Raw genomic sequence first — 27,968 nt, 5'->3', positions numbered from 1 at the left:
TGCATACCCTACATTTTATTAGAACAGGGAGAACCCATCAAATCAGCAGGGGATGGATGAGGAACAGATTAGAAACACATCAGCTGGGTTGTGGTTAGAGAAGGGATGGTGTGCCAGCTAAATTTCTCAGTCTAAGCTCGTTCTTTAAGGGCCCTCTGGAGACCACAGAATCATGCGTGTCGGGGTGTGTGTGCGCGTATATATTTATATCTCTACTTCATCAGCTCTCCTACAGTCATAGAAATAAGGGGCGATGAGGGAAGGAATTCTGTGGCAGGCTACAACCTACTCTGAGTTGGAGCGGTGGTGGGGGGATGAAGGGAGAGGTTATGTTTGTGTCTCAAAGGCAAAGAAAAGGCAGGATGGAGAAGACTCGAGTAACGTGGGACATGCAGGACTGTCACACAGAAGTTAAGAAACCAGCCGAAGTGTGAACCCAGCCACGTTTCACAGAGCAGCGGGCAGTACCTGGCATTCAGAGACAGCCCCTGTGAATGGACTCGGTCCCACCAGAGGCTCTGGGGAGTGAGCTACCTTCCCTCCCTCGTTTAAAACAACACTCCATTGGCGATGGCAGCAGAGCGGGAGGCAGCCAAGAGGAGGCACAGGACGCGCGTGGAGGCCTTTACCGTATCCCCTGAACTAGCCTACGGCACAAAGAGAGAGAGGAGACCTGTGTGAATGAGCTCAGAGAGCAGTCATCTGCACCAGAACCCAGCCCTGTGTGACCTCTCCTATCGGAACACTGCGAGATCTGGACCCCAGCTGTTGTCCCACTGGGAGGGTTCTGCTGTGGCCACAGTGCTTTACATCCAGCAGACACTCGTGTATTTCACATAAGTCTTTAATCTCTTCCACTGGATTCACGACGTCTTACGCCCCTCTCACCCCCAACCTCCTCAACGTAACTTCTAAAGTGCCAGCTTCAGTGAGATGTGGAATTCTCCTGTTTCCAACTTACTGCAGTTTTGTCTCCAGCAAGTTCAGTTTCTGTCGGTCAACGTAACGAGAAAAGAGGGATACTAGGTTTGTGGGTATAGAGATTGGCTTGGCCAGGCCCGTCTGGGGAATCCGCAAAAGTTCTCGGGTTGCCACGAACATCACCTCCGTCCTAACAGGGAAAACCGATAAAAATAATAATGTAAGAAAAGGAATGAAAAAGAGGACCTGAAAGAACTTCAAAGAAGAAACACAGCCCAGACTGACCACGGGTTGCTTTGCGTCGATTCTGAAGCGGCGTCTGAGCTCTGTAGGTCTTCCCCGCGGCTCAGGACGAGGAGGAGCAGGGACAGGCCAAACTGTGAGAGGAGACAGAGGGTGTCAGATGCCGCACTGACGGCCAGGGCCAGTGCTGAATGCAGGCACCCCCCACCGTGCTGCTCTGAGCCCACGCAGAGCCCAGAGGGGTCCCTCCTGACTCGGCAGCTCAGGCTCTCAAGGGCAACGGGAGCCCCGGGCCCCACAGCCCCCAGCTCCCCCATCCCACCCTTTGATGAAAAGCAGACTCTTCCCTGCCACAAGATGGGGGCAGCGGGGGTAGCTTTTCTCCTATTTACTAGAACAGAAATAGAAGGGAAAGTTACAAGAAGACAAATTTTGATACAGAAAATTAAGTTTATAGAAAAAAACAAAAAAAATAAAACACAGAGTTTGAATTAAGAAAACAGGTGTTAAAGCCCTGTGGGAAAATACACAAAGAAAGGGAAATGGAATGATTAGGCTATGAAGAAAACATTCCCTTAAAACATGACATGCATATCTGGAAATATAAAGGCTTAGAGGATGCTAATGAGAGTCTGAAAGATGAAAAGAAGAGAGGATGAGCAGACCCATCCGCCGTATCTAGGACTGCTAACACATGAATATTCATTTCACTCCGTGGGCAGGAAGAGCAGGAAACACAGACTCTAAGGGGCGAAAACACGGGCGAGGCCGAGGCTGGACGCACGGGTCACGGCTGCCAGGGCCCAGGAAGGGAAGCGGGCAGGTCCTGGGACTCCAGCCCCCTGTCTGAGTCCACCTCACGGAGGATATCCTCGCCTTACCACAAAGGTCCCTTCATGTCACTGTCAGAAAAACAGCAGGTCACATCATCTCATCTGCTTTCAGGCTTTTGCGCTGCCTTTATCAAAATAAAGCTAAGGGACCGAATAACGTGGAAGGCACACAACTCCGGGACCCCGTCTCGCGTCCCGAGGCCCCGCCGCCCTCTCCGTCTCCGAGGCGCTCCCTGCCCTTCCAGCCAGGCTCTCCAGGTTTTCAGGTGCAGAAGAGCCCCCCACCCCCCGCCCCGGTCTCCTTGTCCCTCTACTGTAGCGGATGGTCCCGAGTGAGCGCCATTGTGTACCCAGCATTAAACTGCATCGTTCACGGCTGCCTGCTCACCTAAGTGACGCCGACATCACCTCCACTTTACAGATCAGGAAACCGGCTCAGCAAAGTGCAATGATCGGTTCACAGTCACAAACCTAGGACGCAGCCGAGGAGGGGTGGAAACCTGCTCTGCCTAAAAGCTCACCGCTCTCCTTCTGTACTGACTCCTGGGAGTCTCTGGACCTTTAATCTGATATAAATGAAATATGAACTGGGATGTCTTGTGACAAAGACCACTCATTACCTACCTAATCCTCTTTCCTCCTACTAGATCTGACTCCACCCGTGGTGACAATGGCGTGAACTCAGAGATGTTTCCAGCTTTCCCTGCACTCGGGTGTGGCGTGAGACTACGAGCTGGCCGTTGAGATTAAGTAGAAGTCGGTGGTTAGAGCTCCGGGAAAAGGTCCAAGTGAGGAGGCCAGGTCCCCCACACCCTTCAGCCCTTTAAACCCACCTCTCCTCCTGGTGCAGAGCGGAGCTCTAAATTCCACACCCACTGAGGATGCAAGCGTGGCAGCCGCTGCTGGGATGGCACAGCAGGGGACCAAAGGAGTCTGCACCCCAACACAAACCGGGTTTTCTCCACGTGAGGTACAGAGCACCCCGTCTTGTGAAAATCACTACCACCTCCAGCTTCTGTCACCACGAGCTTAATGGAGCTCCCGGCTGAGGCTACAGCTGCAACCCCCTAGCCCTCCTGTTTCCCGCCAGGACGGCCACAGTAGCCACCATTTGTACCCGTACCTCGGGCTGAGAAGGCTCGCAGGGCTCAGGGCTCACCTTGTTCTGGAGCACGGCAGAGAGGTGCGGGTTGGACGGAGCTGGGGCCGCTGCACTCTGAGGTAGGTTCATCAGCTGCTGCAGAAGGCTGGCGACGGTCACTGGTGGAAGATGGTAGAGGAGGAGAGAGCAGGGACTCAACAGGCACGGCAGCACCTACCGGGAGACAGAACGGACAGGCCATCACAGTCTGGTGGCTGCTGCTTCTGCCACAGCCCTGAGTGGGCAGGGACGGAGGGGTGCTCACTGCCCCAGGCAAGACGTAACAAAGGAGCCTGACAAGTCCAGCAGATACTGCCAGCATCTCAGCAGCGGATTCCATGGTAACTGCTGAGAATTTTTTCCACGCGCACAGGAACATCATTACTTGTGTGAACCAAGGGTGCAAAATCACTTCTCAAATACAGAGCAAGATACATGATAGAACATCAGTATTCATTCTACAAATACTCAGATGCTTACAATGTACCAGGCACTATGGGCTAAAAACATAGGATAAACACGACAGACCCTCAGGGGTCTAAGATACAGAGAAGCCGTGAGTTAACTGTCAACTTAATATACTATGAGAGACACTCTAACATAGGTAAATTCTGAGAGTCAGAGAGTTACTGAGAAATATTTTCAGACTTAATGGTATCTTGATTTATCTTTATAAAAGCTCAATGAGGAAACGGAGAAATGATCAATCAACGTTTATAGATCAGAGATGCTAAGTGATCAGAAACCCAGACTCTGGTCACAAAGCTAGTAGCCAGAACCAGAATTCAAGGCTGTTGGATTCCAGCCTGCTAGTTCACTCTTTCTGCTTTGCCATAAGGCCCAGACTGGGAAATTAAAACACAGGGCTGCTGGTGTAACCAGGCTGTGACACTTCAAGTCGAGGGTGCTTCCAGCACTCAGTGGCCATAGCATAAAAAATGAAGGCTGGTTCAGCTTTAAGTAGCACTCAAGAATAGAGAAACTCCTTTTCACGGTCTGCGTGCGTGCTAAGTCACTTCCGCTGTGTCCAGCTCTGTGCGGCCCCAGGGGCCGCAGCCCGCCAGGCCGCTCTGCCCATGGGACTCTCCAGGCAAGAACCCTGGAGTGGGTGGCCGGGCCCTCCCCCAGGCTCTCCGGCCCCAGGACCGCACCCATGCCTCCTGTGCCTGCTGCACTGGCAGCTGGCTCGTCGCCGCTAGCCCCGCCTGGAGCCCGAAGCACTTTTAGACGTGCACAGAGGTACCAACAGCAGCACAGCGGAGTCCACGTGCCCACAACCAAACGTCAACAATTCAATCAGTGACAGGTTGCCAACCTCGTTAAATCTATGTTCTTCCCGTATCACATCACCTTTTTCATAAACAGCAATACTTCACTGCTGTCACAATATTATCGTACCTGCGGAAGTTTAACTCCTCAACGATCATCTAATATCCACTCCAAACTCAAATTAGTCCAACTGGCTCAGAAGTGCCTAGAAGCCAATTTGTTCTAATGATGGTTCAAACCGGACCCGCGCGTTGCATGTGGCTTTAAGGCTTTCAACTGGCCGGTCTCCTTTTCTCATGCCATTTGTTTGAAGAAACTGGGTCATGTGTCCCATAGTTTGAACCTGGCTAATGGCACCTCTGTGGTATCACTTAGGAATGACCCAATCTTCAGTCTTTCGCCCATAAAAACTGGTAATTAGGATCAGAGGTTTGACTGAACTCGAGTTCAGCAGAGGGGGCAGGGCGGTGCGCAGCAAGACACCCATGGAGAGCTGAGCGCTCCCTCTGCGCAGCGTCAGGAAGCATGCTGCTCCCCTCTGTGGGGCTTGAGGTCGTCTGCGGGTTCAGGTGTGGCCAGCCTGCCCCAACCAAAGAAATGAGAAAATCCCCATTCATCTCTGACCTCACGCTTTCAGCTCCAGTAATGGCTGCTGCCCAGACAGACTGTTTTTTCCATTAGGAGCTGTAAAACGGCCATTTTGTCGTTTCTTTGGAATTTATTAGCTGAAATTCTTCTGTAAAGAAGAACTTCCTAATATCAACACTCTAGTCACCTTGACATTTGGCTGTAATGCAGCAGGATAAATGCTTCTTTTCCTTTACTTACCACTTTTCAGAATAATGAGTTGATGGCCAAGCAATCTCTTAAAGTGTTTAGTACATTCTTTTCATATTATGAACTCACGAAACATATCCAATCTACAGCAATGCACTGGTGTTAATTTTTGTTTCTGACACAAATTATCCCATTGTGACCAAAAGGGGGTTCCTTCAAGTTGGTCTGTGCATCTTTCATGCAGAACCATAGTCATCTTTCAGCTCTCTTGGTTTCTGACACGATACTCCATAATTATCTTGTACATTTTATGCCTCAGACCTGGAACCTGCTATTACTTCAAACAAACAGTATTTACAGATGTGGTCTATTACTCTTTAACACATACAGGTAAAATCTTAGCCTGTAAATTCAACCAAGTTTTCCTCAGTAGCAGGTGAGCTCCACTACAGCAGGCCTCTCTGGGTTTCTAACTCCCAGCACCAAGAATTAGGTGCTATACTTACAGGACCTGACCAGTGCCTGGGACATAGAAGTGCTTAGTAAGTATTTGCTGAGTAAAGAAACTCTTTCAAGTCTATTATTTCAGAAAGAATAATTTTCACATCTTTCGGGTTCATTCTCATAAATTCTATTATTCTGAATCTCATACTTAATGATACTAGCCCTTTGTGCTAACTGTATCAACTTCTTGCTTTGAAGTTCTAATACTATTTCGAATTTTGCTAATCTTTCAAGTATTGTGATAGGAATAAGCAGAGAGCAATTCTTACAAACTTGACAATCACGTCTCAAATTCTAGCCCCTGGCTTCCCTAGTGCTCGGCAGTAAAGACCCTGCCTGCCGGTTCGGGAGGCACGGGTTTGACCCCCCGCGCGGGAGGACCCCACCTGCCCTGGAGTCACTAGGCCGGTGCGCCCTGACTGCTAAAGCCCACACCCCCGAGCGAGAGAGGCCTGAGCGCGGTAACTGCAGCGGCCCTGCTGGCCGCCACGAGAGGAGCGCCCGTGACGTGACAAAGACCCAGCACGGTCAAAAATAAATAAAATCTAAAATACTACTACGAACAGTAAAGAAAATAGAACCCACAAATTCTAGCCCAGTTTAAACTGCTTAAAAGCACTGGCCCAATTCCTGTGGGACACCATTGAAGTAAGCATACAGGTCAGTGTTAAGCCACTAATAACAGCCCATGAATGATACTTTATATCCAATCAGGTAAGCAAGATCATGAACTGCAAATAGTGAGCAGTCAGACCCAGCCGGGGGCCTGATCTCTCTGTAAATACAGATTCAGCAAGTCTGGGGTAGGGCTGAACTATCTGCTTCCAAAGCAGTTCTAATACAGATCACAGCTTAACAACTGTGTCACATAAGACGGAATTACTGCTTTCCTCATGTTTAGGGACATGGTCTGTTGGATAAAGAAGTAGCATTAAAAACATAGGCTTGGAGTAAAGTTTTTGCTTTAAATACTCATGGAGCCAAAGATTAGGTAAAAGAACACAAAAGGGAAAAGGGGGGAAAATAAGAAGTTTGGCTTCTGGAAATCTTATCCACTGTGAAGACCCAAGGGAAAGAGGACCCCACATGGCGGGTCACCTCATCCTGCGCATCCTTCTTGATGAGGAAAGGCAGGTTCCTGGCTGTTGTCATGAGAATGTCAGCTGCTTGCTCTGTGGAGAGGAAAGGCAGGACCCGGGCCACCATCCTCTTCCCCTTTCGGATGCACATGATCTGCACAAAGTGGTCGTCACTCGGGCTGCGGGAAGAAAAGGCCAGCTCGGGTCAGCAACAGCAACGCAGAAACCCCCTTTCTCCTCCTACATGTTGCCAGATGAACACACTGCGTTCATGTGCACCCTGCAATGATCTGCACTACAAAACAGTGAGAATTACTTTACCAACTCTCAACAAATAATAAAAAGTAAATTCTTTGAGTTTCATGAATATTGAAAATCATTTCAAAAACTGTACATTAAAAAAACTAATCTAACCATAGGCACTGATTTCCTTTATTAACTTTCAAGTAACGACATAAATGACATGGTTAAAACAGCAAAATCTGAAAATATACATGTATTAATAATAATATTCATAATCTCAGAGATAATTCACTAGTGCTATCATTTTGAAGGCATTTTTGCTGTGTATTATATATTTTTATCTTTCATTTTTAAAAAAGGGGGATCCATATAATTTACATGGCTTGTTACTTTTTTCACTCGAAAACTTATGAACACTTTTCCATGGCAATACATAATACTTTACAGATTTTACTGGCTACGCAACAGTCCAATCTACGGAGAAACCCAGATTTATTCAACCAAGCTCCCTGTCAGTCCAACTCCAGAAAAGATGTGCTAAAAAGAAGGTCCTTTTCAAAAAGAATCATCAATTCTCTTGAATGGGCAAAGACAAAGGGAGCGTCCTCTTGCATTCATCAAATAAATACTGTGATTTCTGGAACATTTACCATTAGCAAGATTCTATTCCAGATACTGGGTGGGAGAGAGATGACAGAGAGACAAGAGAAATTATACTAAGAAGCTTAGTCTTCACTGGAAGACTGACTGGCTTCCACAGCAAATGAGAATTGTATGGCAATCCCAGGAAAGCATGAATGTTTACACTTTCCATCTTAGTAGGAAAGAAAATACATAAAGATTACATGGTTGAACATTAGTAAGCATAAACTAGATACAATCTATAAGCTCAACAAAAGAAACTAAATGTTTCCCACCTCTCCAGCGTCCAGCACTGTTCCTAACAGGTATTGAAGAGGTACTTGCTAAATGAATGAATTCAAGATACATAGATTTCCACCCTCCCCGCCCCCCCCCCCCCCCCCCAGCTCAAAAGGATTCTTAAATGTTTTATATGGAGTGAGCTTACTGAAATGGTAAGGAAGGGTAAGGGTAGGATATATAAAGCTCAAAGGAATCCAGCGAGACTAATGTTTTCACCAAAGGACACAATTCTCACCTCTCCTGTCCAGGCAATTTCCCCCTTAAGTTGTCGTACATGCAACAAATTTTGTGCTTTCTTTCATCCATCAGGGCAGGTCGCTCTTCTTCCAGACTTAGGAGGTAACGCCTTTCGTAATCCTCCACATCAAGCAGTAAACTGTAGGTCTAAGGGAGAGACAAAGCGGGCCTCAGCAAACTCAGCGTGAGGTGCACAACGTGGCCGTCCAGGACTAGCAGACAACAACCTAAGAGTGGAAGCTCACAGAAGTAAGAGTGAGAGGAAAACCTGCTCGCTTAAACCCAGAGAAACACTGTCGAACAACTTAGGAAGAAAACACCCTCTAGGAATCGTTCCCTGCCCCTTCCTGACCACTAATCCAGCAGGCGACGGTAGTGACATGACCGTCCACTTTCCAAAGCCTCCAGCAGCAGCCCTGTTAGTAACGTGAGCAACGCGCGCCACCGCGTCCCGTGATGCCTCTGTCTGTGAAAACGAAGCAGCTAACGACTATAGGGTCCCAGGCCCGGCTCTAAGCACCGTGCAAATACTCACTCATGGAATACTCACCACAGCCCAGTGAGAGGAGACTCTCACCACTTTCATTCTCAAAGATTAAAAAACCAAAGACGGCACAGAAAGGTTAAATGACTTGCCTCAAGTCACAGACTTGGTGAGAAATGATTTGGAGCCTGTTCTCAGAGTCTGTGCTCTTAACGCCTATACTCTATGCCCCACAACATGGTGTTTTATGGTTCAACACTAACTGCCTACTACTGATTTTCCTTAGAACCCAGGACAGTGCCCAACACCCAGGGAATGGTCAATAAACACACGGGAACTGACTGAACAGACAGCCCATTCACAGGCAGAACAGTGTGAGTTTCTTTTCATTTTCTTAGAAAGATGCCCTGCCCTAAAACACTCAGCCACTAACTGAACAAGCCTGGACAAAACCCCAGGACTTCTGACTGTAACTGCAGTGCTCTTTCCACGAGGCCACAGGCGAGGTAAACCACACTCCTTTCCAGCATGCCCTGTACACAACAGGCACTTTACACAAACACGTACATTAGTTAAAATCACAGGACACTAACCGACTGTTTACTTTCCCACGTGTTGTGTACACATACATTTCACAGTCTGCTAAACTGAAACTAACTACAGCAACTTTAGCAATTCTAAAACTTACTTTCTCAATTATGAAAAGGGTTTTTCGTCTTTTGTCCCGAACCTGTTTTTCTTTTGTCTCCTAAAAAAAAGAAAAGACTTTTCAATATGAACTCTTTAACCATGTTAAGAATTATTTACTGCTGGTAAATTCCATAGGTAATTCTATTTGTGACAGTACTGTGGGGATTAATAATCAGGCAGAAGTAATGGGGCCAAAGGTCATAGAGCTGACTGAAGGGCCCACACATGAACTAGTAACTAAGTTCACAGAGGAGCAAAAGGTACTGGAGAATGCAATGGAAAATGAAGATATCATAGGAAAATCTTAAACACACAGAAAATGATAGTTTTAAAAACTGGAACAAACAGCTAATGCTGTTTGTGGCCAGGGTTACCCAGTTCAAAGGGTCCTGCCACCCCTGGTTCTGCCTGGCTGCCTTAGGATTCCAAACCAGGGACCGTCAAAGAAGCAGTGCTGACCCAGACTTCCTTAAACACACAATTCTGTGGCTACTTACATCATCCTCACTCCGAGACGTCACAACAGCATCAATCATTTTTCGGGGATTATTCACACTAGAGACAGTGAGCTTTCCCAAAGAGCCCTCAAACTGCACTGCAAGGACAAAAAGTTGCCAACAAGTAAAAACCCAGCAACACAGGCAGACAGCATTCAACGAAGATCATCACAGTCTCTCTTTTCTGGCCCCACTGCATGGCCTGCTGTTGTTTAGTTGCTGAGTCGTGTCCGACTCTTTGTGGCCCCATGGACTGCAGCCCGCCAGGCTGCTCTGTCCATGCGATTTCCCAAACAAGAATACTGAAGCAGGTTGCCACTTTCTTCTCCAGGGGATCTTCCTGACCAGGGATTGAACCCGCGTCTCCTCTGTCCCTTGCACGGTAGGTGGGTTCTCTGCTGCTGAGCCTCCAGGGAAGCCCCGCTGTGTTCCATGTGGGGACTTTAGTTCCCCTGACCAGGGATGGAACTCAAGCCCCCTGCAGTGGAAGCACAGTCTTAACCACTAGACTGCCAGGAGGTCCTATGTTCTCTAGTCTTTACTCCGGACCTAAAAATTCACTACAAAAATCCATGTACTATCGAAGGCAATCTCTTATCAAAATCTATCCTTTTCCATTTTTTTTTTTTGGTTGTAATTATGAAAAGTCTGAAGTATCTTCCCCTTTATCTATTTTATGGATACTAGAAATTATAACATTTTAAAAAGTCATGGAATCTCAAGCAGGAATGGACTTAAAAGGTCATCTGTCAAACTATCCAGTCCGCGCTTGAGTAAGTGGGCCTCCGCATCTGTCAGGGACAGCGGTGCCGTGCGCATCAGTCTCACACGTCCCCTTCCCGTCATCCACACAGCTGCAGCTGCCGTCCCGCCAGCAGCACAGCGCGTCCCTCGGCCGTGGGCGTGGGGACGGCGGCCTCACCTGGCTTGTAGGTGTGCTCCAGCCTGGCCACCTGGGGCGTGATGAGCTTGGTGCGCTCCTTTCTTGGGCCGTCACCGTGCACTTCTTCAGCAGCTGACAGCTTCTCCAGTTTTTCAAAGTAATTCTGCCATGTGAGAAGAGGACTGGCCGCTCTCTATCACGGAGCGACTCACACCAGTGGCAGCACTGCTGCTCGCGCTCTATACGTCCTGGCTTTTAACTTTTATCAGATTGTGAAGAATTTGCTTTATCAAAAAATCCCAGCCTTCAAAATTAGCATCAATGGAAACATCATTAGACTGCCAAAATTCTTAATTTTAAGAACCAGATTATTGATGCCAAAAAGATTTGAAAATATTGGTTTGAGAGTCTCTACAGTTTAGAAAAGGCATATATGCAAACCTTTCAGTGAATACTGTGAGAGATTCTTCAGCTTGAAAAACGGGACAAAATTCTTACCTACTTGAAGACTACCTCAGAAGAAAATTATACCAATATTTAAATGAGTACCTTCACCAGGGTAAGTGACTAAGCTTACCTTTCAAACTGGCCCAGAGTGCATACCTGGTAATAAGAATCATCCAGGTAGGGGTCAGTGCTCATGCCTGGTAACAGAAGTCATCCGGGCACTGGCCCAGAGCACGCACCTGGTAGTAGAAGTCGTCCAGGTAGGGGTCAGTGCTCTGCAGCTGCATCATCTGAATCTTAGAGACCCAGTCTTTCTCTCGCTGAAGCATGAGGTTGGCATACGGGTCCTTCCGGATATGATCCTGATGACTGCTCCGGTGACTCCCTCTGTCTCCTGCACCGTTGAGAGTCCGATGCTGACTGGAAAGGAAATACAGGTCACATGCACTCCGAGTGGACACATGAATTATGCCTTATAACAATACTGGAGTAAACCAGGCCAACTAAAAAAAAAAAAAAAATCCCCTTTGCTTTTATTAAAAGAGGAGCGAAAAAGAATAGAATTTTAGCAAAATTTGAGAGGAAGGAGCTATGCAATACCTAATCAGAGGACTAAACTAAAATCTGGGTGCCTTACCATAAGCTAAGCACCTTCTCCTATGGACTTGTGTATAAGCCCCATAATAACCCTATGAGGTCCGTAAGTTTATTTTCCCCACTTAAGACAACAAACTGAGCTCAGAAGAGATCAGGTAACTTGCCCAAAGCAGTACACCTGGCAGCAGTGAGAGGTGTGACCACAGGCCAACTTGACTCCAAGTCTACATACTTTTAAAAAACTTGTTGAAAATTATGATATACTTTAAACACATAGCAAGGTCCAGCAAACATTATTCAAAAATCCATTTACTCACCATTTGGACTAAATGAAAAAATCATTTGGTCAAATTTGTTTCAGATTTTTAAAAAGCAAAATATTAAACTAACACAGTGCTACGTTTACAGTTGAGGGGCCACCTACAGCCCTCAAGATCAGTTTCCAGCTCCCCTTCCTTCCTATAGGAAACACTATCCTGACTTTGATACATATCCTTCAAGAAATATTTTTATACTTTTACTACTTGTACACCTACCTTTTATTACTTGTATTACTTGTACATCTACCTTTAAATATCATACAGTAGTATTCCATTTTACATAAATGGTATTAGGCATAAAATTCTGCTCCTTGATTCTTATTCAATATTATGTGTTTCATACTTGTCCACATTGATAATATACCCCCCAGGTATATTCTGAAAAGTAAAACTGCTAGGATTCAATGTATCTACATTATAAATCTTATTGTTTATTGCCAAATTCTCTCTCCAAAGGCTATATATACTCCATTCCTGCTAACAACGACAGTGTTGAGACACTTCATGTTTTGCTGTCTGAGGATATAAAACGGTTATCTAATTTCAATCTGCACTCTTCTCATTACAAGTGAGCCTGAAAATCTTTGTGTTTTTATGAGCCATGTAGGTTTCCTCTATTGAAAGACTGCGTGCTTGTGTCTGATGCCTTTTATTACAACAGAAGTTTAATATATTTTTACAATTTCGTAAAAAATATTTGTAAACAACTTTACAAATAACTGCTGCTAACTGCTGTACAAAGAAATGCACAATTTAATGTATACAAACTGGTAAGTCTGGACAAATGCAAACACTTGTCACGCCATCAGCATGAAAAAGGCACTAGACATATACACACACTCCTTGGGTCCCTTTGTTCTTCTTCCCTTTTGGGGGGCTTGGGGGTGGGGTAAGATACTTAACATGAGATCCACCCTTTCAGATTCTGAAATGCACAATACCATAATGTCAACTGCAGGCCTGAGAAGCTTTGTATTTTAACAGTCAATGTATTATTAATCTTTTCCTTTATGGTTTGTATTTTTTGTATCTTAAAGGCCCATACTAGTTTTTTACCTCTGCAAAGAATATTCCAGAATTGTTTTTTGAAAGAAAAAGGAAATTATACACAAAGAACCATAAAAGGGAAGGCTGCAAAAACTTCAAAGTTATGTTTAATTCTTATTTTATGTATAAGAATGATGACAAAATATAAGCTCCATGAAAGCAAGGACGTGTTATGTCTTGTTCTTCTTTCAATCTCCCAAACTGACCACAGTAGCTGGTACACAGCTGGGGCCACATATATAAATATATATTTGAATGAGGATTAAACAGAGGCAAAAACAAAGTGACTGTTGGCTTTACATAAGACCCAAATGTAATGCTAGAGACTATACTTCAAGATTACCTCTGAGCCGAGATGGTAAACAGAACGCAATCAGAAGTATGGGAAGAACTTGGTAAGGAGTGAGTGGAATGTGCTGACCACCCCCACCCCAGATCTAAACTGCATTTCAGAATCATATTAACTTGGAAATAAGTTGATAAGCTCTAGTCATTCAAAGCTTGTGCATTACATAAACTAGCATGTATGATCTGACTTAGCCAGTTGAAATAAGCTCAATATTGATTAAATTTACTTAAAAAGTAAGCTAAATCAGGCAAAAATGAAACCTAGATTAAGAAACCACAAAAGAGGTTAAGTACGTACTTTCTATTCTGTTGCTGCCTCTGATGCAAGAGTCGACGGTGCTGTGGATGAAGATGGGTTGTGTCTGGTCTAAACACTGGGGTCTGCGATCTAAGAAAAAGGGAAAGATGTTCAGTTCTGTCCTTTTGATGACCTGAAGCTTTAAAAAATGTGATCAATACCGGATAACTTCACACAGGTTCACCCAAGAGAATGTTGGTGTCTACTATAAGAAGATCTTTCAGAAGACATAGCTGTATTTTCATGTCTTCCATGAAAGACAATTCTCAACTCCTAAGAAGACAATCATAAAATCTGAGTGAATCAGCAGTAAGCTAGTTTAATTCTCTTTGCTCCTAGCTGTTAAGGAGAAGTCTCTAACTAAATTTAATGTACTCAAATTCAGATTTGGAAATGATCCTGAAAATACACGTGACGGTTAATTTAATATGCTGATTGCCTAAGACACCCAGTTGTTTGGACACTCATCTAGATATTGCTGTGATGGGTGTTTTATAGATGCTATTAACATTTACAATTAACTTTAAGAAATAGAAAGATGGCCCTAGATAATGTGGGCGGGACTTGCCTATCAGTTGAAGGCCCTAAAAGGAAAACCAGTTTCCCAGAGAAGGAATTTTGCCTCAAGACTGGAATATGGGAAGGCCTGATTGCGTTTCCAGCCTGCTCACCTGCCCTACAAATTCAGACCTCAGGTTGCAACCACAACTTCCAACAGAATGTCCAGCTTGCTGGCCTGCCCTACAGATTCTGGACTTCCTAGCCCCACATTCATGTAAGCCAATGCCTTAAAGTAAATCTCTTCTTTATTTATCTATATGCTATTGGTTCTGCTTCTCAGGAGAACCCTGAGACAATGTGATATATAATAAAACACAATTTCACTGAAGCAGGAACTTAAACCTCTATTGTAAAGTCCCAGTGGAAGCAAGCAAGTAGCTAAGCACTGAGATTAGCTGACAACTCAGCATCTATATCTCTGTTCCTCTTTTTTTTTGGTTGCACAATGTAGCTTGCTGGGTCTCAGCTCCCCTGATTGAACCTGGGCCATGGCAGTGAAAGCACTGAGTCCTAACCACGGGACCGTCAGGGACTGCCCTCTCTGTTCCTCAGTGTAAGATAATTCTTGCTAGATGAGAAGCACTTGGCGCATGTATGTGTGTGTGTCAAATGGATATGTGAGACGTAAGAAACTTTAGAAGAAATAAAAAGGTGACTGCTGCTGCTAAGTCGCTTCAGTCGTGTCCGACTCTGTGCGACCCCATAGATGGCAGCCCACCAGGCTCCCCGTCCCTGGGATTCTCCAGGCAAGAACACTGGAGTGGGTTGCCATTTCCTCCTCCAATGCATGAAAGCGAGAAGTGAAAGTGAGGTCGCTCGTCGTGCCCGACTCTTCGAGCCTTCCAGGCTCCTCCGCCCATGGGATTTTCCAGGAAGAGTACTGGAGTGGGTGCCACAGCCTCCTCCAGAAAAAGGTGACTATTGACGTGCGAATCTAAGCAGGGAGCATCTAGTTGTTTAGTTGCCAAGTTGCGCCCTACTCTTTGTGGCCCCAAGGACTGTGGCCCACCAGGCTCCTCTGTCCATGGGATTTCCCAGGCAAGAATCCTAGAAGGGGTCGCCATCTCCTTCTCCAGGGGACCTTCCCAACCCAGGGATGGAACCCAAGGCTCAGCACTGGCAGGCAGCTCTTCATCACTGAGCCACCTGGGAGGCCCAGGAAGCACATGACTGGAGGGGAGTGGGATTCACATGAAACGTTGGAGACCATCCAACATTTCTATGTTTGCCAACTTGAGGATCAAATAACATCACAAAATACATCATTTGAAAATAGCAAGGAGACTGCTACCTTCTATCACTAAACGTCAACAATCAAGTGACTCAGTGGACAAGGGACAGACAGTCGCACTTTCTCTGTATACCTTACATTCTGCAGGTGGGGTCCTGGCCCAGGGGGGTGCTGCTGTGGAGGTGGTGGTGTAGCAGGGGGTGGGGCACTGAAGAAGGCGCGGAAGCCTGGCGCAGGGGGGAGCATCTGCCCAACTCGCCCTTGCAACAGCTTGGGATTCATGGCGGCAAGTGGGCTGCCCACGAATCCAGGGACCCGTGCAAACTGGCTGGGAGACATCCGTCCAGGCTGTAGCTGCAAAAACAAGATCTTGGATTTAGCTGATTGGCAGGTCCCCTTACATTCATCCACAGAACAGTGAATACTGTTTCCATCAATAACTTTGCTTGAGAAAGTAATGGCAGGAAGAAAGAAGAGGCAGTAGGAATTGATAAGTAGCAAAAAAAAAAAGGGTGGGGGCGGATGTGAGCCAGTGAACCTTAGGAAAGTTAGGCAAGCTCTTTATGGGCTGAGCTAATCCTACGCTTACCTGCGCTCCTCCAAGAAGCTGTGCTCTCTGGAGGGGGCTGAGGACAGGAGGGACGCTAGGGGGAAAAGGGTGGCCCAGCAGGGAGGAGTTCTAAAAAAAAGAAAAGGAAAAGAAAACATTAGAGTCATACCGTAAACACAGAGAAACAACAGAGGAACTCAACGGAAATGCAGAATAGACATGGACAGGAAAACTCTTAAAGGGTAGAGCTGAACTGTCCGCTGAAGGAACGGAACAGAGAGTAACGCCAGGAGCTACAAAGCACCAGGATTATGTAACGTGAGGAGGCAGCCGTCGAATGCGGGAGTGCAACAGCACAAAACCAGATCATTTCGAGTCTAGATCTTTATTAAAGATACGAGATGAGCTGAGGGAAGAAATAGCTAAGTACGACGAACCATGTCTGCTGACCTGGGCACTCTAAGACCCAGAAATTCACGTATGGAGATTATGAGAAACATGCATCATTTAGGAGGTACCGATACACTGATGAGAAAATACACACTGCAGACCTTCACTGGGGTGCAGAGCGACGTACCGGGACACTGCAGAGCTGGTTTGGAGACATCCTCTCCCCATAGGGAGCAGGATACCGCGGCGGCATCGGGGGCCGAACGTGCACAGGCTTTGGACACAGGACCTACGAGGACAAGCATACGTGCAACGGCACTCAGGGAAGCCGGTTTTCCCCCCACCTGTGCTCCCTCCCCTCGAGTACTGGCAGAGACACAGAACTCAATGCAAAGCCCTACTTCCAAGCAAACTGCTATGGCTTCGGTCCACGTGTAGAACCTTCGGTCACTTCCTCTCACAAATACCAAGCAACGTGCCACTTTTTAACTGAGGAAGATTTAGCTAATTCTCCAGTTATCCCCACCCTTCCATGCTATCTGAGGGAGGGACCAGCAGATATTCTGACCTGCAAATTCTCTCCAAGAGGATATATTCTGGTAGCAGTGAGGGAGATGGAATGATAAGAAAGCTGGAGGATTAACTAAGCCCTGCTCTGACACCCCTGTGATATGGCCGCCATGCTCAGCTCTTCGTGTCCACTGCGACTCCACCATTTCAGAGGATACTGAGCCTAACTAGGCCAGACCAATGCCACCCTCCCCCCATACCTTCCACATTGGCCTTCCTTTCCAGCTGCTGGTTTCAGGTGGAGGGAAGTCTATGGAACAGGACTGCACAGGCTCTAGGGAAAGCAGGGATATCTTAAAGGTAAAAAGGGATGTGGACAATGCTGTGTGTTCCCACTCCCCCCAGCTTTCAGCTACCTCTCTGCCAAGGTTTTGGGCAGCCAGCAAAACACTTTAAAAAGGATATGTACACTAAATGTGGTTAACTACCCTTTTTCTCCCCCAATTAAAAGGCAGCAGCAACAGGAGCAGCACCAGCAAAGGGCATTGGGGAATGTGTCTCTTATTTGCGCTAACTTCTCCTCTAATCGGCTATTTTCCTTTTTAATCTAATGCCTACCCCACACTTCCACCCTCCTCCCAGTAGCACATTTCCCAAAGAGTTTTGCCCAGATTCCCAGTATCCTGGGCTGAGTGCCTGTTGATGAGAGGTACCTGCTGGTTGAAGCTGGGCACAGCCATCTGCTTAGGTGGGGTGCCTATGGGGACAGCTCTAACAGGAGGACTCCCAATGACAGGCGAGGTGGACCGCCTTGGTAATGCGCGCTCGGAAAGGTCCCGATCGTCTTCTGGGCCCTGGGGGGGCCTCTGAGGCAAGGCATATTCTAACACAGACACTGTAGGCATTTCCTAATTGAGGAAGTAGTGTTAAAAAATTAGCTAGCTCGAAATGTCTTAATCACCTTTACAGACGCCCAATACCTTGAGAAATTATTTTTTTAATTTTTAATTTAGTTTTATTTCATATCTAGTAAAATTTACCCTCTGTGGCGTAGAGAATTAAATTCTGATAAATGCACAGAGTCATGGGCCTGCCACCAAAATCAAGACTCAGAAGTTTTGTCGCTCCCCAAACTTTCTCAGCGCTGTCCCTTTGCAGTCACCTCTCCCACTGCCCTCGACCCCTGGCCAACAGCAACCTGCTCTGACAGGTGTGCCTGAAAATGAGCGAGTGTGTGTGTTCAGTCGTCCAGATAAGAATACTGGAGTGAATTGCCATTTCCTACTGCAGGGGATCTTCCCGGCCCAGGGATAGAACCCGTGTCTCAATTCTTTATCACTAGTGTCACCTGGGAAGCCCCTAAAATGACTTTAATTGAAACTGAGATCATAAGCTGCCAAACTTTTCATGTTCCAATGGCTCCATTTCAACCATTTCAAAGGAAAGCACAATCAAGTGGGCACTACCATGGAGTCTGAGGTTCAGCTGCGGCTGCTGGACGATGTGACCAACACAAGGCCAGCAGAGAGCACACAGCTGCACATCACTCCAGTAAGGGAAGGGCAACAACAGGAGCCAGGCTGCGGACGCTAGAAACTTTATATAACGTGCAAACGTTTAATACCTGAGCAAGCAGTGGTCCTCGGATTCGCCTCAGAACTTCAGATCCATCCCAGATGCTGGAATTGAGACTTCCTGGTTGGGGCTAGCAAGAAGGGAAAACACACACAAAGTGTGGAATAGTGCAGGCTCTCTGGGGAACTTACCAGTTTGTGGTGAACAAAGCTCCCAAAGAGCTGCAACTGTTGAGGATCAAGAAATTACCACATTCTAGAAAATACCTTTTACCCCAACTTCATCTCTAGAACTGCTATGAGGAATAATACCATCAGATTTCTACGGAACGTGTAACTCTCTTGGTATCGTAAACGAAACAGCAACAGCAAAGCCCAATACTCTACTTCAATTCCTAGTGTGCTCCAGCTCACAGCCACTTACTTCCAACACTGGCCTGGTCTGTACCGCCCTCATGATAGCTGGGTCTTCAAGTTCATTTTCAATCACCATCTTACTGAGCCTCTCTGCCAGATTCTCCTCATGGTCACCCAACAAGTCCATCTCATCCCGTTCTCCATTGCCGGTTTGTTCCTTAACTGCTGCAGGTGGCTTCTCTTCCAGTTCAGCCAGGCGCTCATGAGCTTCCTGCCAATCATCATCTATGAGGAAATCAGAAAAAGAAACAGAGTTCATATTGGAATTAAAAGTTTCATGAAATTCTTCTGTCAGCCAATAAACAATTCCAACTCCAGAAGACAGGTGGGAAGTTAAATTTCCACCTAGACACACGAAATAAGGTTTAAATTAAGGGGGCACATTTAAAGTGGGCTTCTCACCATTGAGAACAAACATCCTAGCAGGAATAAAATTCAAACTAATTTTCAAAAAAATTAAATTCAAACTAATTTACAAAATTCAAAGTAATAGGTTAATACATTAGCAATGGCATCTAGATTATATTCTGAAACAGATTTCTAAATTGGTTATATATGCATACACTACAACCAGTGGGTTTGAGATTCTGTGACATTTTAGGCAAAAACTCATGCTAGCATACAAGTTTCTCTTAGATAACTGTGACCTTCTTTACAAGCTTTTAAATCCATTCATTTCATCCAATTGGTGTGCTCTGAGCATCTATTATGTGACAAACACTGTTCTAGGTGCACGGCATCCATCACCATAAGAAACAGACAAGGAAAGTGACATCTGAGCAAAACTTTAGGAGTTAAGTTAGCCACGTGGATATCTAGGGGAAGAAAGTCTCAGGCAAAGGACGGTCAGTATAGAGGACTTAGGATTAGAGACCGACAATTTTCAGAAGCAGCAAGGGCTGCGTTTGGACTGGAACGAACAAGGGTGAGGGTAGAAGAAAAATGAGGTTGGTGCGGATTGAGGGGAGCTCTCGGGGGTCCTTTAGAGCTTCTCTGAAATGGGACCCTCAGAGGTCAGGATGTGGCTGGGCTTGCTGAAAGAATCCATCTGGCTGCCATGCTGAGAACAGATCTGGGGAGAAGGGGGCCGCACTGCAGAAGCACGGAGGTCTGTTAGGAGGCTACTGCAAGTACGTCAGGGGAAAGGTGAGCACCAGCCCTCTTCTTTAACCGCTGCCATTTCAGCACACTACTATAGTCTGTATCACTGATACTAGGTAATTTTCTCATTGTTTATGCTGACAGAGCATTATTTCACAGATGAAAATCTTCAGAAGCCTTTATCAGCTTCTCCAGAACTAGACCTCACTTCCATCACCTCTTTCATTCCAGGCTCCTTAACCACATCACTCATCATTCCCTTCTACCTCCATCATAAAAGCGCTACTACTGTGCCTTTAGCATTCAAATTCAGACACCGTTCTTTCCCTCCTCACTGATGCTTCCTCTACATAATCTTTTCATTTCAGCTCTGACCTCTGCCTCATCTAACCCACCAAAACCCCATGCACTATTCTGCTGCATATGTTACATATTTTATTCTTATTTTAGTTTTGTGTGTTCTGCGAAATCCAACAGAGAGACACCAGGGAATTCTCTTTATAACTAACATCACAACACAGAATTCTGAAAACTGTCCTTAATGACAATCCTCCCCATTTAATTTTTCTATATAGCTCATTTAAAGAAAGGAGAAGGACTGGAAACAACATACAAAGAAAAAAAAAGTGTCTGGTATATACTAAGGATGTAATAAATGGTAGCTATTTCAAAAAAAGATTTAGACTTTCATATGCAACTTTTTCCTGTTTACTAATACATGTTTGCTAAAAAAAAAAATTTAAACATTATACAAATATGTAACTTAGCGAAACTTCCCCACAAATTCTTCAGGAATGTTAAATTTTTTAAAGTAGAAACACGTAACTACTGATAAAAACAAGGTTAAGTGGGATTTCCAAATTTATAACCTGATATGCTCGGAACCACCGTCTAGTCTTGGAGGACTGTGGTAGATCTGAATGTGCTATGTACAGTAAGGGAAAAATCTAGTTTAGATAAAGATTTACAGTACCAAGTTATCAGTTATTAAAAACACACAAGGAATAGCATAATCAAAAATCAACTGTGACATTAATATTTGGTGTCATCTATGCTAAAGAAGAGTAAGCCAAGCATGCTCTGAAGGACCAACTGGTTTTTCCAACCTTATTGACCCAACAGTGCCAAAAAAAAGGGGGAAAAAAAAGAGAGTCTATAATCCCAAATTATGGGATGTTTTAAAAACATTTATTACCAAAATTTAAGAAACTGATTTGTTAATGGATTAATTCTAATGTAGAAGAGTTTTCATTCATTTCTCATAATCCTATTTACTAACTTTACGATGAAGTGAAGTGAAGTTGCTCAGTCGTGTCTGACTCTTTGCGACCCCACGGACTGTAGCCTACCAGGCTCCTCAGTCCATGGGATTTTCCAGGCAAGAGTACTGGAGTGGGTCGCCATTTCCTTCTCCAGGGGATCTTCCCAACCCAGGGATAGAACCTGGGTCTCCTGCATTGTAGGCAGACGCTTTACTGCCTGAACTACCAGGGAAGCTTTACTATATGTTTCAAAGATGATAATCTATTTGTCCTTAGTAATTAATTTAAAAAACACTGATTAATAGCCATATTCTGTAAGAAAGGCTCTGTTGTGAATTGTTACCTTTTCAAACATTAAGTAAAGAAATCTATGCCACAGAACACCATCATTGTCATTTTAGGTATTTCCTGTTTTGTGAAAAATCACCTGAAGCAACGTCAGAGGCCACACATGTCCTTGGTGTAAAGAGACCCTTCACTCTGTATCTTCTTTGAATGACTGAAAAATATAGTTACTTAAACATGCCCTTGTTTATTTGACCTCAACCCACACTCATCAAAATGATGAAGGGCAGGGAAAACAAACAGCAAGAGAAATGAAGGGAAAGAGATACCTACCTTCCTTCAACTACTCAACCTATACTCTGGGACTTCCCTGATGGTCCGACGGCTAAGACTCTGTGCTCCCAATGCAGAGAGCCCTGGTGCAACCCCTGGTCAGGGAACTAGATCCGACATGCCACAGTGAAGATTCTCATATGATGCAACTGACTCAGTACAGCCAAATAAATACAAATGTTAAAAAAAAGTTAACCTATACCCAGATGTGAGTTACTAAAACCCTGTCTGCTTTTATAAACATGTACTTGCTGTGGCAATTCCCTTCAAATTTGTCTCTGGGATATATCTGAATAAAAACAAAATAAAAAGCAAGTACAGTTAATTTAATTTTAGAGTAATCTCAGTCTCTAAAGATTTCAGCAGCTATCAGTAAAAAGGAGGAAGAAAGAATGAGGATCCTTCCACATGGAGGCAGAAGATTTCCAAGGATTCCCCAAAGACTCTTAAAAATAACTCGTAGTTTACACTGATTGTATTCATAGTTACTTAACCTCTCTGGCACTTTCCTTCTTCATTGGCTAAAATGATGATAATAATAGTGCCTACCTCAGAAGGTTGCTATGAGGATTGATAATAGATGCAAAACATTTAGAATGGTCCCGAGTATCTAATAAATACCTTGGAAGTGTAAGCTTTCATTTTTAGAGAATGAGTTGAGCTTACTGTGGCCCATTTATTGCTCAAAGATGATGCAAATGTTTTTTTCCATGCAAAGACACTGCCTAGTTTCTTACAGAAAGGTGACATCAGAGCATTTGTAGCCAGTGACTTAAAATAACTATTGTATTATCAGGTATTACTCAAGACACTCACTTCTTGAGTTAAAAACCATCAAGCCAAAACATGTCACAGGTTTAACATTCTACTTCCTTGTTTAAATTCTCTGCCCATCCGTGGAAGTATATTAAACAAATCACAGGTGGACTTAGAAATTTTTTTTTTATAAATCTGTATACTATTCATATCAAGGTGTTAGGAGGAACTAGGATTTTAACCTTACAACTGTCTCAATGTTATGGGCTCACATCTGGAAATCTTTTCTCCACTACGGACTCTGTAGACCAAGAAGTCCTTAATCACCCCTGTGCCTCAGGGGGCAGAAACGGGCTCCCCTATCCACATGCTACCTCGCTGCTCTTACCTTTTCACCGACCTGTTCTTTCACTGTGTGACCCTAGGGGCTTTTCCAATGCGTGCGCACTTTTTGCTTTTCCATCCCATAAAACACAGTTCTGCATACTTTGAAATTCTCTTAAGGCAGTACTTTCCTTATTTCGGGAGAAACTCAGAAAAAAGTCGAGCACTCTAGAAGTCAGGGAGAAGGCAAGACTATTTCTCTCCAGCCCAGGTTCAAAACTGAGGACATTTTCTATGTCTCATCTTAATATACTTCATTTTAATACAGACGAATTTGCTATAAAATGGTAACATTCAGTACACTATTTTGAGAGAGGAAGAGTTCCAGAAGCAAGCACACACCTGTTTGCAGCTTCAATGTATTCTATAGGTTTTTGCCAAAGTTTCAAATATAGTCTGCAATTCCCACCAGCCCCTACTCCCGTCATCCTCTGTTCTTCCCCCCTCCCGTGACCTCCCTGGAGAAAGGGCAGCATCTTGGATCATCCTCTGGGATGAGCTCTTCCCTTAACTACGGCTGGAATCCAAAAGGTCTTCAGTTCCCTTTTGTAATGAGCCTTGTTTCCACCTTAAATACTCCTCTTCCTGCTCCCAAAAGCGGCAGTTTTAGTTCTCCAGTGAATTCTGTAAACCCTGACTGAACAAAGAACATTTTTTCATTTTTGCCAGTTCACACAACTCGGTCTAAAGCTTAAACAAACTTAAGCCATTTAGGTCACTGCAAAACCAATAACCAATACATTTTTAAAGACCTCTTATTTTTGATATTCAACATTTTGGGGTTACCCAATACTGATAAGTTTCCTCTTCTTCTTCCTTATTGCTTAAGTCTGAATATCTGTTGCTTGGACAGAGTTCAGAGAAACTCCACAGATGCACACATCCCAGTGTAAATGCGGTCATTGTTGGTTTTCAACACCATCAGTCAAAGCAATGGCACCCACTCCAGTGCTCTTGCCTGGAAAATCCCATGGACGGAGGAGCCTGGTGGGCTGCAGTCCATGAGGTCGCTAAGGGTCAAACACGACTGAGCGACTTCACTTTCACTTTTCACTTTCATGCATTGAAGAAGAAAATGGCAACCCACTCCAGTGTTCTTGCCTGGAGAATCCTAGGGACAGGGGAGCCTGGTGGGCTGCAGTCTATGGGGTCGCACAGAGTCAGACACGACTGAAGTGACTTAGCAGCAGCAGTCAAAGCAAAGAGAGCCGCATCTCCCTCTTTTTGGCCTCCCACACGCTGGATCCTAGTTCTCCAACCAGAAATGGACCTGGGGCCCTTGGCAGTGAGAATTCAGTCTTAAGCACTGGACTACCACGGAATTCCCTTACCTATTCATTTTTAAAGTATAGTTTAATTTTAACTTATCAGTATGCTTTTTCTAGAAACTCAAGTTTCAAACTTTATCATATAAACTTGCTCCCTAAATTTCTCATCTCAGTAATTATAACCGTGACCTTTAGTTTAGTTTGGCTCTTTAATTTTTTAACCTCTTCCAATTCCTGAAATATTTATCCATCTCCAGGGATGAGAAAATCTCATCTGTGCACAGCACTTTTCTAACTTATGAAGACTTTCTATCACCAAAATTCTTGGAATCAAAAACTCTATTTAACTGAATATTCTACAGTACAACAGCAGGATCATGCTATATACTATTGATCAACTAAATTTTAAAACATACATATCTGAATCTGAGTTTTCTCCTAGTCCACTAGTTGATTTGTACATTTCACAAATAAATATTTACTTCTTCTAGGATTATTTTAAGCCTTTATAAAATGTGTACTTCTCTAATCACTTGATTTTCCCATAGTGTCAACTGAGGGCCACAGATCATAAAGCTGAAAGGGAAATGGCTTAGAAAAACACCTGGTTTTGTAAGCGAGGCAAACAGAAGCCCAGAGGGGCAGGGGAGCTGCTTGGAGTGGAGAATAGAAGTCTGCCAACTCTGTGAATGAGGATATTCCTGCTAAGACAAAAGTATCAATGCTGATAAAAGGCAGCACTTGAAAAGAGCAGACCAAGACATGAGAAAAGAAAGCTGCCACTTACCAACTGCACCTGACCCAAATGTATCATCATTGAATTGATCAATCTCTTCGTCCTCCTCTCCCAGGCCCTGAAATGCATCTTCATCTTCATCCAGAGGACAATCCTCCAAAGACTAAGAAAAAAAAAAGAGAAAAAGATTAGCCATTCAGGAAGTTCACAACCTCAATTTCAAAATGTTCTAAAAATGTTTTTCTTACTACCTTACCAATCAACACAATAGCTTCATTATAACTCTCTGTACAGATGGCATTTTTTCTATCCCCCAATTTCCCTGACACTGGAAGATTCAGTACCTTTTCTTTCAGCTTCTCTTTCCTATTTATTTAACCTCTTCCCCCAAACTTCCATTTCTCTATTTATCAAGGCTCTAATAATAGCATTTCCTCATGCAACCAAGAAATTAGGCCTGCAACTTCCTTTCCATCACTTGTTACAATGACAACTGAAAATGAACACTTTATTATTTTGCCTTTGAGTTATTTTTCACTGAAATTCTCATCTTCCCCATGTTCATGTCATATTCTCAACTATTAATCCCTTTTAAAGCTTTCTCTTCATTTTCCTTCACACATTTTGTTTTCCTACAGGCTCATATTTGGTGGTAAAAGAGAAAGCTAAGTTTCAATCACAGTGAACTCTTGAAAAACTGTGGTGTGACAAGTTCAAGCTACCTGGACAAGCCACACCCCTTCTGATTAATTCATTCAAAACCTCCTGAGCACCTATTGTGTCTCACGCTGTGTTAGACTTTAAACCACAATCTCTTTAAGTGGTAATGCAGGGACAATACCATCTCCTTCAGAGGTGTTGGGAGGCTCAGAGGAGGCAGTTTTAGACAAACACTGGATATTGCTAGACAATGCTAGATATCAACATAACAACCTAGGTGTGTTCTAAACACTCCCTTCCCTCCCCCTTCATTTCACTTTCCAACTGATTAATTTCCCAAGTTTTCTTGGGAACTCTGCCTACTGCATCTCATCGCTTCTCTCCATATTTACATAAAGCCAGTTTGATCTTGAGCCATTCCTATCAAATAGAAGGTCTATGTGTCCACAGTTTTCAAAGACTCAGGGTCAGAAATCCACGCTCTCTCTGCAGGCTCATTTCTGATATACCTTGACTGACCACCTCTCAGCGAGGCTGTTCCCAAACGAAAAGTTAGCTTCAGGGGCCAGTCTACCCATCTTAAGTCCTCCCAAACTCAGCACGAAACAAGCAGGCGACAGCCTCCACATCAGAGGCAACTTCTCGAAGCACTCGCAAATCACGAAAGTCTATTGAACCAAATCACTGCTTCTCAAATTGGAGAGACTCTTAGGGATCACCTAGGCCAACCCTGTCAGTTCTACAAGTCCCAGAAACAGTCCAAGGGATCAGGAGTCGCTAGAGGTCACACGGCGAGTTAGCGACAGCGCCAAAACTCTCGACGGGTCCTGCATTCCCGGGACCTTCCCCCAGCCCACGTCTCCGTCCGCTCGCCCCCAAGGAACTCCTGCGGGACACGCCCCTCCCCACCCCCCAGTCCTCCTCAGTAAACAGTCCTCGGCCCCGGTCAGAAGGCAAGTCCGGGCCCCCGGGGCCCGACGATCGCCCGTCTGTGAGGGGGAGACGCTTCCGTGTCCAGGGCGGGAAACGCGTCTCTGGCCTTTCCCGAGTGACCCCTCCACAGGAATCACCGGCTGCGGGGGCAAGGCTCTCTACTCGGCGCTCCTCCGAGGCGGGGGCGGGGGCTGTGTGGTCAGGGTACTTCACGGGCCCGCCCCAGCCCGACAGAGGTCAGCTCTCTCCGCCGGCCACCGACAGGGCGGTCCCGCCCCCCCCACGAAGCTGGCTCACCACTCGCGGCTGCAACCCGCGACCCCAGAGCCCACGCCCTCCGCGGGGTGCCGCGGGACCCCCGGCCGCCCCCTCCCCCGCAGAGGCGCGGGACCGCCGCGCGTGAGACAGACAGGAGAGCGGGGCTCGCGCGGGAGCGAGGGAGGGGTCACTTCCGGTCGCGGCGGCTCACCTCGTAGCGGAACATTCTGGGGGGGGGGAGGGAGCGGGGAGGGGAATGGGAGAGGGAGGGAAGAGGCGCCGACTCCCCGGGCTCCTCCGCGCGCGGGTCCTCCACCGGCTCGCGACCCCTGGCCGCCGCCGTACGCCGGAGCGTGCGTGGGGACGTGCGCAGGCGCGCCTCGGAGAGGGCGGCCGCCCCGCTCGGCACCCGGCGGCGGCGGCTGCGCGGGGACAGATTTGGCGTCCCGCTTCCTAGTCTCAGCGGCGGGAAGGAGGTCCCGCGGCGAGAGACTGCGCACGCGCCGCCCGTCGGGGGCTTCCTCGCGGTCTGGGCTTGTAGCTCCGCCCCCCCCGTGGCTCTGCGCGCGCCCGGCGCTCAGGTTCCAGTCACGAGTTTTCCGTCACCGACGGGGCGGAGAAAAGCCTTGTGATCGTCACAGGACAGGGCTTTGAAGAGTCCCAAGCTTGAGTTAGCTTGGGCTGGAAGAAATGGAGGTTCCTAGACTGTCTTTCCAACGTCCAGCACCGTCTTCGGGGTGCTCGGCGTTCCTCGCGACCGGCCGTTGGCGCCGAATGCGGGGGCGGGGCGGGGGGGACGCTCAGGCCTTCGGCAGGGGCTGCGTTCGTCGCCTCTTTCAGCGGCACGTCTGCCGCTGAGCCGCCAGCAGGTCGGGGCTGTGATTTATGTCTCTTTAGTGGTGAGGGCGTTAAAAAAAAAAAGGCCGAAGACTTGTTTAGGGAGGTTCCACCCGAGAGGTATTTTTAGGCCCCAGGCG

At 45.9% G+C, this 27,968-nt stretch overlaps 1 protein-coding gene across 1 annotated transcript; it reads right to left on the bottom strand.

The window, feature by feature from the left end:
- Positions 1–27,599, bottom strand: PATL1 (PAT1 homolog 1, processing body mRNA decay factor). The gene is made up of 19 exons (XM_018059018.1): positions 27,203–27,599; positions 25,192–25,303; positions 19,023–19,240; positions 18,649–18,729; positions 17,738–17,932; positions 16,702–16,803; positions 16,164–16,253; positions 15,708–15,928; positions 13,783–13,872; positions 11,412–11,592; positions 10,765–10,888; positions 9,843–9,940; positions 9,344–9,403; positions 8,170–8,318; positions 6,787–6,946; positions 3,157–3,312; positions 1,207–1,298; positions 962–1,111; positions 1–647 (listed from the first exon to the last, which is right to left on the bottom strand). Exons 1-19 carry the CDS (start codon positions 27,215–27,217, stop codon positions 626–628), a joined length of 2,316 nt encoding a protein of 771 aa, XP_017914507.1. The 5' UTR covers positions 27,218–27,599; the 3' UTR covers positions 1–625.

Source organism: Capra hircus, chromosome 15, assembly GCF_001704415.2.
Source record: "Capra hircus breed San Clemente chromosome 15, ASM170441v1, whole genome shotgun sequence".
NCBI classification, from domain to species: domain Eukaryota; kingdom Metazoa; phylum Chordata; class Mammalia; order Artiodactyla; family Bovidae; genus Capra; species Capra hircus.
This window is presented reverse-complemented; position numbering and strand designations above follow the sequence as displayed.